The sequence below is a fragment of the Sipha flava genome, unplaced genomic scaffold, assembly GCF_003268045.1.
Source record: "Sipha flava isolate LNK unplaced genomic scaffold, YSA_version1 19305_pilon_pilon, whole genome shotgun sequence".
Classification (NCBI taxonomy): Eukaryota; Metazoa; Arthropoda; class Insecta; order Hemiptera; family Aphididae; genus Sipha; species Sipha flava.
Window position 1 is genome coordinate 1 of NW_020272729.1, and position 18,236 is coordinate 18,236.

General features: G+C 32.1%; 2 protein-coding genes across 2 annotated transcripts; both read left to right on the forward strand.

Moving 5' to 3' along the window:
- Positions 1-3,749: 3,749 nt before the first annotated feature.
- On the forward strand, positions 3,750-5,443 carry LOC112681600 (52 kDa repressor of the inhibitor of the protein kinase-like). Its single transcript, XM_025551846.1, has one exon. It carries the CDS (start codon positions 3,788-3,790, stop codon positions 5,441-5,443), a length of 1,656 nt encoding a protein of 551 aa, XP_025407631.1. The 5' UTR covers positions 3,750-3,787.
- A 671-nt stretch (positions 5,444-6,114) lies between these two features.
- On the forward strand, positions 6,115-13,791 carry LOC112681599 (the record flags this gene model as incomplete). Its single annotated transcript, XM_025551845.1, is given in 2 exon segments — positions 6,115-6,331; positions 11,941-13,791. A coding segment is annotated over 1 exon segment (277 nt), but the record flags the coding sequence as incomplete, so codon positions are not given.
- Between the last annotated feature and the right edge of the window lie 4,445 nt (positions 13,792-18,236).

Below are 18,236 nucleotides of genomic sequence, written 5' to 3' on the forward strand. Positions count from 1 at the left end.
TTTTTTTTGAATATTTTTCGAAGTTTTGTAAGGACGATCAAGAAAAAATAAATGTATACTCGTGCATTATATGTATAAGATTACAGATTAATTGCAACATTTATCACAATAAAAATTGAAAACCGTGAACATTTTCTTTTTTTTCATTGACCTAAAACAATTTAGGTTTATTTTCCATCACTATATCTATTTACTATGTATATACATATGCAATGCACAGCTCTCAAACTTCACATCTTTTAACTAATCGCATAAAATAATATTGTGCTGCACTGTCTGCATAATCACACGAGTACATGATATAAAGTATATTATACTCAATATAATTTTTAACGAATGAGTTTTACATTTTCACAATTATTTAACTTACCTACATGTATATTATTAACTATCATAACTTATAATACTATTTTTTGCATTATTTTTATGTGACTATTTTATCCATTACACTTTGTGTTTAAAATACGTAACTGAATTATTTACGAGTAGTTTAATATTAATATATATAACATTATTTATTTTTTATTTTAACAGGATTAAAATTATTTCACAAGCTTTTAGTGCAATTTAATTGTATGATAACATTATATAATAATTTTGGTTTTAAGTAAACAAAATTAAGTAACTATTAACTAAATGTGATAAAAATGTAATGATAATTGAACGTGAAAAAAATTTAAATAATTCATCAACTAAAACTAATGAGGAGCCAACGAACTATTTTGAAAAAAGTATCCTTGAACGATAATAGCTAGAAAAAATAGCGAAATTTAAAATAACAATGGTACTTATACTAATAATAGTATAGCAATTATTGAACAAATGGCAGTTAATATTGTTTTTTTTTCAAATTTTCATTGTTGAACATTTTTTTGGTGAAAAATATAAGATAATTCAAGGATTCGATACATCATTCAAAAAAATATTTTCAAACTATTCAAAATTACAGACATTCTATGGACTAGCGGTTCTCAATCTTTTTGAGACCGCGACCCAAGATTTTGAATGATTCTTTTATTATGATAACATTAAAAAGTAATGTGTAATGATAAAGTAATATAATTAATATGATTAACATAATGTTTTTACTGGCAATACTAAACTTTTATCAATTGAAATTCTCAACAATGATTATCATAATGATATTTACAAAAAACACCTTATTAGTTATTTTATAACTTGACGACCCTAAAAAGATTGTTGGCAACCCCCTCCCCCCATTTTATAATTGCTGTTTTAGATCATAATATTTTTAGTACTGACATTTCTGTACGTTTGTTTAAACTACTTGTAAACAATTAACAGTAAGTAGTGAATATTGTAATATTATAGAAATTATATTAGTTTATAATCTTTAAAGTCTTAAAATCATTTTTAGGTCAGTAGATAATACCAGTAATATCATCATGTTTTAAATTGATAAATTTCAAGGGATATTAATAATAATCTATATTGTTTCAATGTAGTAGGTATGTCAATCATTAATCACAATCGATAGTATATTTAGTTTTTGTCAATATGAAAATGATTTTCCAATCTTTGCGTAAATGACGAAGAAATGCCAGATTCAATAAATACACTTCATAATATACAGTTTGTCTTTGGTTTCACGTTTGTAATACTCTATACTTGCATTTGTCTGCCCTATGACTCGAAAGTTAAGATATTAATAATTACTAATCATGTTTTTTTTTCCAAATAATAACAGTGTTCACTTCAAAATTAAACTGGTTCACATTCAAATTCTATGAAAAAACGAAAGCGTTATTCGACTGTTCATTTAAATTTTTTTATTTTATATTTATAAATCACTAACCTGCATTCTGTATGAATGGTACCTTTACAAAATGTATTAGATATATTTTAATTTAACCTATACTTAAACATATTACAATTAATATTTATTACTTGTATTTATACATATATTTTTAAAATGGTAAATATATTCAAACGCCTCAAAAATCGTTCAAATTCATTAAAAATATGAACGAGCGTTCACGAACGACGTTCTTTCGAAACTGATTAATAAAGGCTATAAATGTGGATATTAACGGATGTAATTACACTCAGGTGAACGGACAGCTGACAAATCAATATTAATTTTACTTTAAAATATGAATCGTGCAGAAATTCAAAAACACGGATTATAGAACATTATGTTATTGAACGTAAAAAGCTAGAAATAAAAAAAAAAACAGCAATTTATAAGGCGTGAAATATTATGATAAAAATGATAATAATCAGAGAGACGGCATCTCGCTTCGCTCCGATTAGGTTCTTACGATAAAAAGTAAAATCCAGTTTCCCGTCATGTATGTAGGTACCTATACATGTGAATATAGTATACGTTAACAACCTTGACATTATGCGCGGCTGTATAGCCGTGCAGTTAACTGAAGAACTGCGTTCTACGAGGTGCAAAAAAAAATATAAACGAATGAAAAAATGACATAAGTAGAGCTGCGGAGAAGTCGAACGCGGATCGTTTATAAATAAATAATACACTTATTGTAATGTACATGTATCGTCACGGATTGTTCGCAAAACGGTGTGCCATCGACATAATATTATGTGCGACAAGTGGGTCATTCGGTAGGTACACAATGTACACACGTATGTGCATTGCACATGTTATAAGGTAAGGTGTACGCGACGCGCGCGCGAAGAACAAAAAATCATACCGACATTACCGTGATGTCGAACCATCGAGTTAACGCATGGCCGTATTCAGGGGGAGGGTTTTCCGGGTTCAAACCCCCCCCAAAATTTGTTCAGCATTTTTTTTTTTGCCTATTCACTTGATGTTTTTTTTCTGTATTCAATTGAAATTCAATAGAAAAGTGTTTCTTAATCCATCGTCTAAGTCGCACATAAGGTAAATTATTATCCCAGATGTATTATTATTGTGTAAATAAAATAGAATTGTCTACGAGAATGTCTACGCGCAAAAAATGAATTTAAAACAGTGCACTGCTTTACGACGGGTAAAACTATGTATACAATGAGATAAGATCACGACTGACGTTATCGTTGTCGCCTGCCCATAGCTTTGGCTGTTCATATGGACGCACCAGAGTATTTACGTAGTTATTTTTAGTATTCTTCAAATTTTGATAGTGTACATACCTTATTAGAATAATCGTCGATGTTTAATTTCAACTCGATTAGAACTAATTCGGATAACCGATTACCGAATCATTTTTCTTTTGGATTCTCGTCATACAACACACCATGGCGGTGCGCCGTAAACATTGCTGTTAAACGTTTCTATTGATCTGAATTCCGTAAGTATATTTACTACCATTTTTTTTATTTAATAGTTTTAGAGTTATATTATTTATAAAATATCATAGCTCATTTATTTTATACCAGTTTATATGTTGGACAGTTAATGTAAATATGTACCTGCATAGTCTCTATATTATAGATATCAGTGGTGTTTATTCAGTGTGCAAGTTATGCATTAACGCCCAACTTTAATTATACATATTATCATTTATCAATCCTATTTATTTTAATCTTTTATTTTATTTATTTATTTTATTTTGATATGTATAATATTATGTAGCACATCTTGTAATTATTGTAATTTTTCGTGTAAGAAAATTAATGTCACAAAAAAATACCTTTTTAAAAAAATATTTAAAAAAATACCACAAAAAAAAAATTTCAACGTTCTAGACAGATTGAACAAAATAGAAAAAATTTACTTTCTATTATAAAAATCATAATTCTTTGTAGTAGGCAAGAAATTGCTTTTCGTGGATCAAACAATTATGGAAATGTAATGAACATAAATGATTTTAATGACGGAAATTTTAGAGCTCTTTTACGGTTTCGTGTAGATTCAGGTGACACTATGCTAGGAGAACATTTGAAAAATGGTCCAAGAAATTCTTTATATACTAGTCCTGGTATTCAAAATGACATAATTTCTATTTGTGGTGAAATAATCAAGTCAAAAATTGTCCAAATAGTAAATGCTGCCGAGTGCTTTTCTGTGTTAGCGGACGAAACTACAGATATTGGAAGAATTGAACAAATGTCTGTATGTTTGCGTTATTATGACCAAAAAGATAAAAAAATTCGAGAAGATTTTTTAGAATTTACACCGGCTGTTGATCGTAGTGGAAAAGGACTAGCAACTTTGATAATGGGGTGTTTACAGAAGAACAGTATACATTGTCAATTTTTAGTTGGACAAGGTTACGATGGAGCCTCTGCCATGAGTGGATATTTACATGGTGCTCAAGAATACATAAAAAAAGATTTTCCCCAGGCACTTTATGTACATTCCAGTGCTCACTGGCTAAATCTGGCGTTGGCCAACGCTTGTTCATTGCCCTCAATAAGAAACTGTATTAGCACCATTCAAACTGTTGGAACATTTTTTCGCTCATCGGCTCAAAGAAGTGAATTATTGAGAACAACTATTATCGAAACTCTTTCAGAGACAAGGCATACCACATTAGTTGCATTATGTGAAACTCGTTGGGTTTATAAGCATGAAAGTGTCATGCGGTTCAAAGAACTATATCCCGCTATTATTGTTGCATTGGAAAAATTGGAGTCATCAATAAATAAAGAAACTGCTCAAAAGTCTTGTCAGTTATTAAGTACAATTAAAGACGCTAAATTTGTTATACCTCTCGTAATAATTGAAAATATTTTTTCGTATACATTGACATTGTGTAAACAGCTACAGACAATTAATGCTGATTTAGTCGAAGCATGCAATCATGTTGATGATGTGTTAGCCGTATTAGACGAAATGAGAGAAAATAACAAACAACATTTTTCAGACCTGTTTTCTGTTGTTGCCATCATGTTGAATAAAAATAAAGAAGACATTGTTTTGCCTCGTATCGCTAATAAACAAACACACCGTAGTAATGTGCCCTCTCATAGCTCTGAAGAGTATTACAATTTTAATATTTTTTTGCCATTTCTCGACTATATCAGATCACAGCTTTGTGATAGATTTCAGAAACACAAATCTTTAATAAGTTCATTACAACAAATCATTCCAAGTAAATGTATAATCGCTACCAATGAAGAAATAAACGACTGTGTAAACTTTTATTCTCAGATATTGATTGAGCCTAATGCTTTCAAAGCTGAATTTGCAATATGGAAGACAAAGTGGCTAAAAGAAGGATCTCGCCCAAAAACAGCAATTGCAGGAATTGACAATTGTAACCCTCTTTTATTTCCTAACATAAGGAAACTTCTACAAGTCTTAGTTACTATGCCTATGTCAACAGCGACACCAGAAAGAACATTTTCATCTTTAAAAAGATTGAAAACGTATCTCAGAAATTCGACTGGTGAAACACGCCTCAATGGATTGGCTTTAATGTCAGTTCACCGGGACATCAATGTTGATCCAGAAGAGGTACTTACTCAGTTTTCAAAATCATCAAGAAAAATAATGTTACTTTAAAATCAATAATCCTATAAATTGTCAAATTAAAAAATGTAAGTTACATGTTTTAATAATTATTAAATATACTTACTCTAATTATAATTATATAACTATAAAAATATTTACATGTAAAATGTGGTTGTCAATTGAAATACCTTACGAGTAGTAAGTATTAAAGCAGAATGTATATTATATAATATGGTGAATAATATAAGTACATTTTTAAACCTAAAAACTAATATGGTTTGAATTGGTTAAAATTCTAAAAATCATGTTTTAGTTTCATCTTAAATTGAAAACCCCCCCCAAAAATAATGGCTGGATACGGCCATGAGTTAACGTATGCGCTTAAACAATGACCGACCGCGAATTTTGATACGGTCGCGACGCATGAAATTTTCGGGACACTCTGTGAATAATTGTTGTACATGTTTTGACGTTTAGAGGTAAACTCACTTTTGTTTCGACGATCGTGATGTAACGTAAAGTATAATACACGGCACGTGCTGTTTCAAAACATTAACATTACTATTACATTTATTCAACTTCGTTATTATTATTTTTACAACACGAAACGTGCACTAATTGCTAATATTATACATTTTGAAAGAAACCAGTTTTTTAATTATATCATGTAACCTTTAAAAGTAATATAAATAATTAACCGCGGTAAATGCCGACGTGAACATCGTAACTGGTTAGTGGTTAGCGCCATGCAGCGTAGTGAACATAAATATAATCGCGGTTGCTATTTTGGTAAACGAACAAGTTTTCGATGGTTTATATTTCATTTCCTGTAATAAAATACGCATACTATTATACATAATTATTTACCACGTTTAAATATGTCTAGTAAATACAAAGATAATTCGTTGATTTTAAGGAGCATTTTTTTAACGTCCAATGGTAAGTAATCGTTTAAAAACATTTCGATAGTCTTACATAATATAACTGGTATAACCTTCAATAGAGATTGTTATTAATGTAGATAATCGGATAAATTAAAGTTACATATATATATAGTTAAACATAATATCACATCTCGCGGAATATAGATAAATGCTTACACTCTTACTCTCTGCTTAACTGATAATTATTGAATGGAATGAACGTACACTAATTTTATTCTAAGTAAGACAACGTGTGACTACTTCTTTTACGAAAGAAGTCCTTCTACAAACAATAAATCAAAATTGTTGTTAGCCTCAACTGTATACAAATATATCACTTTGGTGCGTTTATGTTCTGATGTGATAAGTAGGGCTATATTAGGATTTATATGGATTTGCATGTTTTTTTTTTCGAGTCCAAATTGATTGGTTTTCTGTATGTCAATATTATTGTCGATTAAATAGAACCGTTTTTATTTTGCATATTTTGAACATAATGCATATAATTACATATTTATAGGTTTTTGAGAATCTTGTTAATTTCTTAACTTAAAATTTTTAGTTTATTTGATTATTTTTAAGTTATTGTTAATTTAAAATGATATTTATCTAATGAACGATTATTTTTCGAATCGTCGTAAATATACTACGTATATATAATCTTATCTTGGTCGGACGACAGATAAAATTATCCACACATTATTTTACGATGCACTTATTAGAGGTCTGCACGTGCCAAAAATGTTAGGCCCGGTCCCGTACGGACTTTCTACTGACGTATAAGGCTTGTATTAAAGCCGCGCGTATCGTCTGTCACGTTTTCGAATTACATTATTTAAATTAATATGCGCTGAACTGACAAGGGTGCATATGGGCAAGGCTATATCTGGAGGGGGAGGTCCAGGGTACCTGGACCCCCCGAAATTTCTTCAATATTTTATAAATATTTAAAATAATTATTTATTTATAATACTAACTTAAATGTTTTCAGTCAAAAATGACTGAAGCTCCAATTAATCATTGACTGTTTTTAGATATTTTTATAGCGTCTAATATACCACAGACTTCTAACCAACGCGCGTAGTTTATAGAAATCTGACGTGACAAGATGTCAAATTAATTTTGTTTATTTGATTTTAATATATTTTAATAAAAGAAGACTAATAAGTTTTATTTTTAACCAAATATCAAAAGTCAAAATCTAAATTCAATAAAATTACAATATACATATTTTGGACCCCCCCTCCCCCTCGAAAAAAATGTCTAGGTACGGCCTTGCATATGGGTTTTTTCGATTGGCACACATGAAATTAAACAATGCCAATTAAAAAAACGCCACGTATGAACGTTCGGCTGTGAAACGGGTCTAAAGCTTTAAAGATATTTTTCAAAGCCTGGTTTGGCCCTAAGGAATATTTTATCAGTAAAATTGAATTTTTGTACAAGTTTTTACATTCTGAAAAATCTCGGCCCAAACCGTAATAAATTTAAGAATTTAAAAGCCCAGCCCGGGGTCTGTGTTTCATTTAAATAAAGCCCTACTCGGCCTGGATTTAAATTTTAAGGGGCTGGCTCATGCGAGTATCTAGTACTTATATTGTGTTCAGTGACGGTGCTAGAGTTTGCGAGGCTCTGGGCAAAATAAATGTTGGGTCTTATAATTTATATTAATAAAATATTTTAAGTTCAGTTAAATCAGAACCTCGTGGCCTTAATTATAATTTAAGGTCTTGGGTAACTGCCCCTATTGCCCAGCCCCTCGTGCCGTCCCTGATTGTGATACAGTAAAGAAGTATTTCATTTCATTAGTGCGACTTATAAACTATATTAGTATAAACTAATATTTAATGTAATAATAACATTCATGATAAATAATAATTCTAGAAATAATAAAAAATTGTTTTTGCATATTTTTGCATATTTTTGCATATTTTGATAAATATAATGTATATTATACAATTTTTTATTGCATATAAATCCTAACCCTAGTGATGAGTGTTAAATCACACATCACGTCAGCAATCAATGAAAATTAATAATCAAACGACAATTGATTATTATTTTTGGTTTTAAATATTAAACAATTATTTTTTTTCCTTATTAATAAAATCGTAGTCATACATTACGAATAAAATTTTACTTTCTTTTTTTCGTATTATGGTGATAAGTGTTTTATCAGGACAAAATAACAAGTGACTGATGTGTCTCAATAAAACGGAGTCTACTATAATACGATTAAGTTATATTCATTTTCTATGAGTTTAAAATAATAATAATCTTCAGTAAATGTAAATGGTAAGTACATGTAGATAAGCAAAATCTAAACTGTTTTATTAGTTTTATTGGTCCGAAAAATTGACATACTTTTAAAACCGTCTATTCACAAACCATTCATAATCTGCAATACTATAAAACACTTAACTACCTATTATATTACGCTACTTATTAAACAGAATAGATATACGTTAAAAATATAAATCAGTAATCGCATTTATAAAGTAATTAATTAAGTACCTACGTGGAAAACGATTTAAATTTAGTACGCTTTAAATTATTTTTTACCTCGATGGATTTATTTTTCAACAGTCATTACATACAAATTTTATTTATCAAACCACTGCAAAACATAGTCGACATTCTATACAGTTGTCAAATATACATGCAATTAATGACGAGTATATAGGGTGGACAAGAAAATTGAATACGCACCTTAATGCCCGTGTCCTTTTATCGGTTTCTCGCCTTGTATGATAAATACAAAATTGATACATAGAATTGTGACTTTAATACTGAACACATACTTATATTATACGTGCAGTCGCTGTGTCGTATCCTTAGGAAAACGTTATACCAGTTATGCGTATAACGAAATTTTAAAACGTAACGGATATATTATCGAACTCATCATTGACACACTAACAAAATTAAACACTCGAACATTTGTTGTGATTATTGGACTATACATGTTATGTTTGATTATTTTTCGGCTAATTATAAATATTAATCTTGTGAAAAACTTTGCTACAATCTACTAAACAACAATTATTAAAAACGTTTTTATTATTTTAAACCGTATTAATTAATCGACGTCATCCTGTGACATATAAACCTCATTTAAAATCTTTAATGTTTTGGTTTTAAATACCACCAGATCTTAAGTTTCTAATTATGATCTGCGCGTGACAAACATTGTCGACAGATTTACGAATTCACTTTTTTTTAAAATCATTTTTATAGTTTTATTTTTTTGCTAAACAAGTTAATCGTGTGGCATTAAAATTAAAATAAAAAACTCTTTACACTATGTTAGTAATAATAAAATAAAAAACGAATACCATAATAGAAAAAAAAAATAAAAGACCATTAAAATACAATTCCGGTGTTATAGATTCGTTTTTGCACATGCTGCGATGTACGTGATTTTGCGGATAACTGCAATTGAAAATGCACATTCGGTTCTACCGTCGTATACATTGTGTACAACCAGTTCCCGTAATTACCTCAAAGCTTCCTACCGCTGCAGATTAATATATCATATTTTCTAACGTTCGAACATTGACTTTCGTTTTACCTTGAACACGAATTTCTATTCGAACTCGATAAAAAACAAATTAACCATCCATATAGTATTACATAACACGTCGTAATGACGGTAGTCACTATATGATTATGTATGAACATACAATTTATCACTCATTACACACGTTATAAATAATTTTATATACAAACTTAAAATCCACTGCGAACGAATATTATTAACTATTCGGTGCACATTATATCTTTTATTAACAAGTTATAATTTTCTATTTCTGTAAAACCGAAACGCTAACATTTCATCAGCAACGTTTACTATTCTAGACGATGCGTTCTTGTTCTCTTCGCGAGGCTATGGGATAGTAATAAATTCGCGCGCGCGTTGTCCACCGCTGTTTCCAGCTGTCGACGTTGGCACACGCACTTGTGGTGGTGATAGTATTGTGGGGGTCATTGACGATAAAGTTTTACCGATCGCCAGGCATTTAGCTGATCAGTGTTGGGACTTATCTAGATAGATTTTTTGTCATCTTTTATCTTATCTAGATAAATAACGGTAGGTTATCTACTTACTTATTTAAGATAAAATGTTTACTTATCTAGATAATTTTATTTAGATAATTGTCCGTATTCTTGCCAAGATTAGAGTTATTTTTATTCTTGTACAGAGACGAATCCAACAAATCAGAGATCATCAAAATCGGTCTAGCTGTTCTTGAATTATAAATTCTGTAACTAACCTGACTTCCTTTTATACATAAGGTTTTGTATTCATAATCATAATTCGTGTATTATTAATAAGTAATTATTATTTCTTGATATGACATTTTGTTAGTATTTTCATGTCGGGAAAATATTTTTGTTATTTTTAAACTTTATTTCTTATTTTTCCATGGAAGTTCCAAATATAGTAGGTATTTGATTTTAGTATACACATGTCACTCATACGCTGAATAGTCATTACTTCATTCTTGGAACCCGTAAAGTCATAACTACTTATAGCATAATGAAAATCATCAAATTAATATTATATAGAAAACAATATTGTTAACTTTATGTATTCTGTATTCATCCTGATACGTACAGGGCAATTTTTATTTTTATTTTTTTTTTTGTGTAACATTTTAGTGATTAACTATCATTAAATATTGTACATTATAAATAAATACTGCTTAATGGTACACTACATTACTATAATAAACATTAAACATCTAGGTACCTATTGATAATAATGATTATAATTGAGTATTCATAAATATTATTAGAATATGAAATATTGACCAAAAAATAACATTTTTTTGAAAATATCTTTTTTTTTATCTAGATAAAAATGAAATTATCTTTTATCTTTAACTAGATATTTTAATTTTCTTTTATCTATTATCTTTATCTAGATGAATTTGGAAATATTATTTTTCATTTTTATCTAGATAAATTTTGCATTATCTATTCCCAACACTGTAGCTGATAGAAAATATATACGTGTCTCTTCAGTAGCATAGCCAAGGGGGGACTAAGAGGGCTATGACACCTAAAGGGAGGTCCCTTTTAGGTCGTGTTTGTGTGCATGTGCTATACTAGTCCTTTTCTATTTGGTATTTAAGTATTTCAAAACTTTGGTATTAACTAAATTTTGACGAATAAAGGGTGTTTGTACATAAGCGTATTACTTCTGCCGTGATTATCCCTACCTTTTTAGTGGTGATCATGAAGGTTGCGGTTACTCTCGTCCAACGCAACTTTTGTATTATCACTATAGTTTTCATATCGTATTATGTCGTGGTTTATATTAAATATATTTTTAAATATTATATCCGCAACTGACCATCGTTGATTTATCATTATTATAAATTATATTTTAATAAATACATACTAATAAAACTGTTTTAAAATGCCGGAAACACATTTATAAACTGTTGGTAATGGTGGTTGTGGGTATAGGGGTGAAGGGTGAACTCACAAATTCTCTTCTAACCTGACCTGCCTAAGAATTCCTCCTCGACCCTCCCATTCAAAAATCCTGGCTACGCCACTGCGCGCAATAGGTGACGGAAGAAACGACTTACCGATGCAACCCGTTTACCGTTCCAGAAAACCGTTTGAACCTGAAATGCTGGTGATGATCGATTACAGCAACAGGTGCGGTTACAATGACGATGTGACCGAGCCATTACGGCTCACGGGGTCGGTAAATGTAAGTTGTATCCCAAAAAAAAGGTTTTAATAACAACATATGTAAGTTGCGGCCTGTGTTTCTCTCATGTACACGTTAATTGCGTCCGACAGAAAATCCGTAAATCCGAGGAGATTTTTGAAAATGAACGTGATAAATAACGAAAAAAATAAAATCATTAAAAGTGATTGCTAGTCGTAAGTTTCGTTTTCACAAGTTTTTAATAAATTATGTTGAACGTTGGTGTTGCTTTAGTACGTGTAAGTGCTTTGTAAAGTTAAATAGTCTTATTAATACTGAAATTGAAATTTTTAATGAACATAACCAATGAGCATTACCAGAAAATATTGTTACTAGACAAAAAATTAGTAACGATTTAAAACGAAAAGCAGTTGATGACATGTTTAGGGACGTAATTTACGTCAAAAAGGTGCATTGGGACGCAACTTACGGTCACCTCACGGGGTACGCCTTGCAACGATCGTCACGAGATCAGTGGCGCTCGGGATGGGAGTGTGCCGCTGCTGCCGGGAAACGTCTTCCGGACGACGCGGCGATGTCTCTATCGTCGCGATACACGCTATACATGTTCAACCCCCGGGTCACGGATTTTCGTACGCCCGCGCGTGAATCGTAACCGGCTGGTTTTGGGGACGCGTACATCAGCTCTAGGGCGAAACCAACGTGTTGTACGCGCGACACGAGCCCGAGTCGAATTACGTTTTGCGCATCGTTTCGCTCGCGCGTCTACCGGAAAAACGGAAATCGAGCGCGTGCGCGGCGCAATACTTACGCGCGCGTGGACCTGTAGCTTTAAACATGACCTATAAACGGCAGACTAACCGGGGGGCAAGAACAATGTGGAAGAACGGCGCACGTGCGTAGGAGCAGCCGCGCAAGAGTAGAAAAAGAACAAAATCGCTTTTGCCGTTGTTCGCGCGCGCGCGTTCGGGGTCGAGAATACCGAAAACGCTTGAAAGAAAATAAAACCGAAACAACGCAGAAACTGCAATCGCGATTCCAGCGAATGCCACCGTCGCGCGCGTCGCAGTGAAAGTGCAATGGGCGGTTTTTTAAATCGACCGTCGCCGAAGACACCGGTCCAGTCCAGTCGTACCGGTACCGCCGATCACGCGACTCTTACGCGATTTGACGAAACGATAAAAAAAATAATATAATAATCGCGTCCGACATTACATACGAGCCGGACACCTCCGGAAATCAATAATTATAATGCACGAAAACAATAAACAATAATTAAAAAACCGTTTTGTCCGGTGACACACGTGCGTATCAATTGCGTCTTTCAAATATACTCTAACAGCTATTTGCGCGTCGGAAGTTCCGGTCGGAAACCCGTTTGCATACGCAGCAGTACGTTGCAGCATTCGCAAACCGAATACAGTCGACCAACCCGATGTGATCTCCGCAGTGCCCCTGCAGGACCGATGTGAACTATGACCTTGATTGCCGCCGTCGGTGGTAGCAGGACATGGGACGGACAAAGTGCGCCGCGTACCCTGCCCAAGTCGTCGGTGTGCTGCTACTGCTGTCTCTGTCCATCGGGTGGCCACTGTTTGTGGCCACGGCTGCGACGACTACGTCCACGGCTGAGTGGTTGGCCCGATGGCAGCCGCAGAGGTTCGTCTCAAAGGACGAAAATCACGGCGACCGGTTGCAGGACAACGAGATCGTGGATGAATACGTGAAGCCGTCGCCGCCGGTTCAGCACACCGTCGAATTTCTGGACTTTGCTGCCTCGCTGTACAGTGAGTGTTATTTTATTTTTCCTGTTTCGTTTCCATTTCTCTTTGCGCACGTCATACTTTCGATAATCTTCCCGATTTCACGAATATGTTTGCATGTCAACCCGTTTCCCCTTTTTCCGCGTCCCCCGGTTTCTCGCACGCACCGTCGTCGCGGACGTTACCGAAAACGAGATTTTCGCTTACTGCACATTACAATAATGTGTACGACTACGTGTCACGTTTGCATTTCCGATAAACCAGTATGTATGGCGTGTGCGCATTAATAAAACTATTTTCATTACATACATGCACACAGTGAGCAATACACTGCATCATTATTATACCGCACGTTTGTAAATGTATTATACGGCACCATAAAAAAAATGTGTTAATCGACAATTGCTTCGGTAACCGCCACTGCGCCTGGTAAAAGTATATTTCAAATTTGTTTCGTTATTATAACGCGCAGTTGTATGCGACGGTGTCGTACGCGTGGTAGCGATTAGGCCCGTACTCCGTACTAATACAGACGTTCACGTATCATGGTGAAAATCGCATTCGACAAATAACAAGTCGGATAACACTGATCGATAGCTACCGATCATCATATATTTCGATAACGGTTTGGCGACGAGACGCGCGGCCAGTGATTTATGCTCGGACGGTTACCGTGGACACTGCAGTGTATTGGCATCGAGCTACGTAGGGTTTCGGCCGCACTACAAGATAAAGATTTACACAGTTTCGGCTCAATACCTTCGTGACCGCTATGAGAACGCCACCGCTTAATTTCCACAAAATAGTCGAGATGAACAGTTCGTAATTACGTACACTGGACGAAGGTCACGTATGTTATGCTGAAACATAAACAGAAGCTGTATCTTTCAGATATTTCCTATATCGCCTTCTCTCTCTCTCTTTCTCTCTCCGTAATCTCGTAGAAAATATTTACTAGACAAACGCTGATGCACATTAATTGTTTGTCTATAAAATATGTATTCTGCCCGTTTAGCGTTTCTCGATTTATCGCGTGCATTTACTGATTTATCATTTGGCGACACGTACCTATTCGGTATACTATACATTATTGCCGTCTTGAGTGCACGCGTCCATAGCTGATACACATCGCTATAACTGCACATTCACGTGGAATGGTCTTGATCGTAAACTTACATTCTCTGACGACCCGTTAACGTACACCTGCGGAGTGTAGAAAAAAAATTATTGGTTAAAGTTAATGCGGATATAAATTTTATTATATATATAAGGACAGTAACAAGATACTGTTTATTCTCGTAGAATATATTATAACGGTGAATACAATTTTCTATTATGGCTCCGTCATGATGATTGACAATGATCTTGAAACGCAATAACAAATAATACTAACAAGTAACAACACGGAATGATTTACAAAGAAATTGTCACAACTGCAATAGTAATAAGTGTTTTAGAATTCGTGTGAATTTCATGCTGTATGATTTGGTGAATTTTAAATCGTCCAATGAAACTCATCAGCGGAAACTGATGATTTTCATAATGGATGTTTTTGAACAAATTTTAATTTTGCCCGAATGTAATTCTCCCAAATATTTAGTTGATGTCTAAGATCTCAATGGTCTATGGTTTATACTCTTTTAGATTAAATAATTATAGTAGAATGGAGAACTAATTGGCTTAGAAAATAAATAAAATGTAATAAATAAAAAGTTCTTGTTGGTATCATAAATTAAAAAAAATTTGCACGTAAGATATTATAAAAACGTGGACAATCTTGTTTAATAATCGAATTAATATTTATATTCATGTTGGTTACATATATAGTTTCTACCTGTAGAATATATATATATATATATTTGTTACTTTTTGTGGTTGTGACAAGGTTAAAAAACGCAACCTACTTAAAACATATACTACTTTTATAATCACGCTATGCGATCAAAGAGTGAGTGAGAGAGAAAGGCATAGACCAATAAATTATGATGACTTTACGATAGTCGTTCGAAATAATATTAATAATATTAATTATAAGCCTATATTGATGGATTGATTTGACCTAATAATCGAATTTCCAACAGCCTAGTAAACAATGAATAAATAAAAGCGATAAAAAAATTACAGAGAAATTTTCTCAAAACGTTATAGCACAGAGAATGTTGACTATTTTCAAGTGCATATGATACCAAAAAAAACTTGGCCGAATTTCGTGATGATTATTAGAATTATAGATGTTTCATCTTATTTCTTTATTTTACGCTTCATCTATTTTTTCTACCATATATAATATTATTTAGTTGCTTTTACTTAAAAAGCTATTTCTCCTTAAATGCTATAAAAATAAAAATAAATTAATAGTAAATAAAAATGCTAAATTATGTGAAAATAAATATAAATATATAGTAAAATTTATGTTGGGAAAAACGAGATGAATTTATGTATTAATTTAAGCATATATTAAGTAATGGTTTTTACTGATTAAGAAAAATAACAATCTTGAAGATTATAATTTTTATTAAATATTTGAAACAAATCATGTCATTCCAGTTACATTCAATGTAAATCAAAAAAATTTCAATTTGTATAAAATCTAAAATTAATTAAATACAAATTGGTTAATTTTATAATTCAACTATGTTATAACAATCTTACAAGTATTAAAAATTAAATGAGAACAATTCTTGATTTATTTAGCATTTTTAAATCTAGTGCTTAGCAGTTTTGTACTGATTTTATAAGAAATCAAAATTTACTCGCTTATGTTATCGCTAATTAATCGTTTTTTAAATGCTACAGTTTTCAATTTGCAAAATTATTTAACCATCTCAATAGGTTGTTTATACAGTAGCTAGCAAGAGCGCCCATAGGAAAATCCTCAAGAGGGGGGGAACATATTAATTTATCAATCCATTTATAATTAAAAATGACCACGAGAAAAGAAGGGGTTTACAATTTTACATTATACAATAAGGTACATTATATAATCAAACTGAAAAATTATAAAATAATTATTATTTAACCAACTAACGACAAAAGTAATTTATTGACATTTTTATTTAATTATTAATATAAATTGGACACTTAAAACATTAATTATATTCATCAAAATATTAATTTACAAATAAAAATTGTAAATTTCTTTTTTTAACATCAAATATATTTATTACTTATTTCTTGACGGCAGGAAAAAATTCACACTCCTTTAACAAATTTTTATAATCTACCGTTGTATCATTTATAAATGATTATGATTTTAATTTCCGATAATCATACAATGGTTTTTAATATACTAAAGTATGTTAATATATTCAATTTTTTTGTAGTTTAACCGTTTAATTTGGAAGCCACCTACATAATTTAAATGGAGTCTCATTGTTTTCACGAAATCGATTATTTAACGAGCTAATAATCAGTGCCGTACCTTTGAAACATTTTTTTTGGGGGAGGGGCATAAATTAATTGCACAATTTTTTATGGTTTTAATATAATCTGAAACTTTATTATAAATTATTATTAAATACTTAAAACTCATGTTGATCACTTGATATCAATGATAACCACATTATAAAATAGTAACTATATGTGACCATCACTCCTAATACCAATTCGGTCGAATATTGATATTTTATATTACATTGATAAGTGATATCAAAAACTTTTGATATCAAATACGATTATAATCAGTGAAAATTAAAAATATTTATAATTTACATTATTTAAGTTGAACAATTAATTTGCATTATGCCATAAAAAACGTCTCGGGGAAGTGTGCAAATGCCCTGTTGCCCCCTCTCCTATAGGTACACCACTGCTAATAATAGAGTTTAAATATGGTATACATATATGGATACTCTGTAATAATCTTCGATAGAATCATTTGATGAACAGGTATGATTTGATCATTTTCTCTGATGATTTGTTCTTCAAGGTATTTTAAGTACAAAATCTAAGCTATTCGCTGCTTTAGTGATTTCCTCAAAAAATTGTATTAAAATACTCTATGCTTTATGTTTGCCGGCGTAGGGAAAGTGGCGCCCCCATCGCCCAGTACATCGCATGATGCACTGCAATAGCCACCACAACGACCTGAAAGGTCGATGTGGTCTGGTCCCCCAGGTTGGGGGTTTGGCGACGGGCTAACAACCCGTCCCAATAAAAAAACTACTGTTAAGAAACCACCATCAACTAAGCCTCGGATACACGTATTACCTGGAATCCCTTCTGGAAATGGAAAACGGAAATGTAAGGAGATAAAGATTGCGACTTGGAACACGCTAAGCCTATATCGCACTGGAGCTTGTCAGAATCTAGCTGATGTACTGAAAGAGTACAATGTCACAATTGCAGCACTTCAAGAAGTGAGGTGGACTGGTACAGGCCAAGTAAAAATAAATGATTATACAATTTATTTTAAAGGAAAAAATGACTCACACCAGTTTGGTGTCGGTTTTGCTGTAAATAAAGACTAC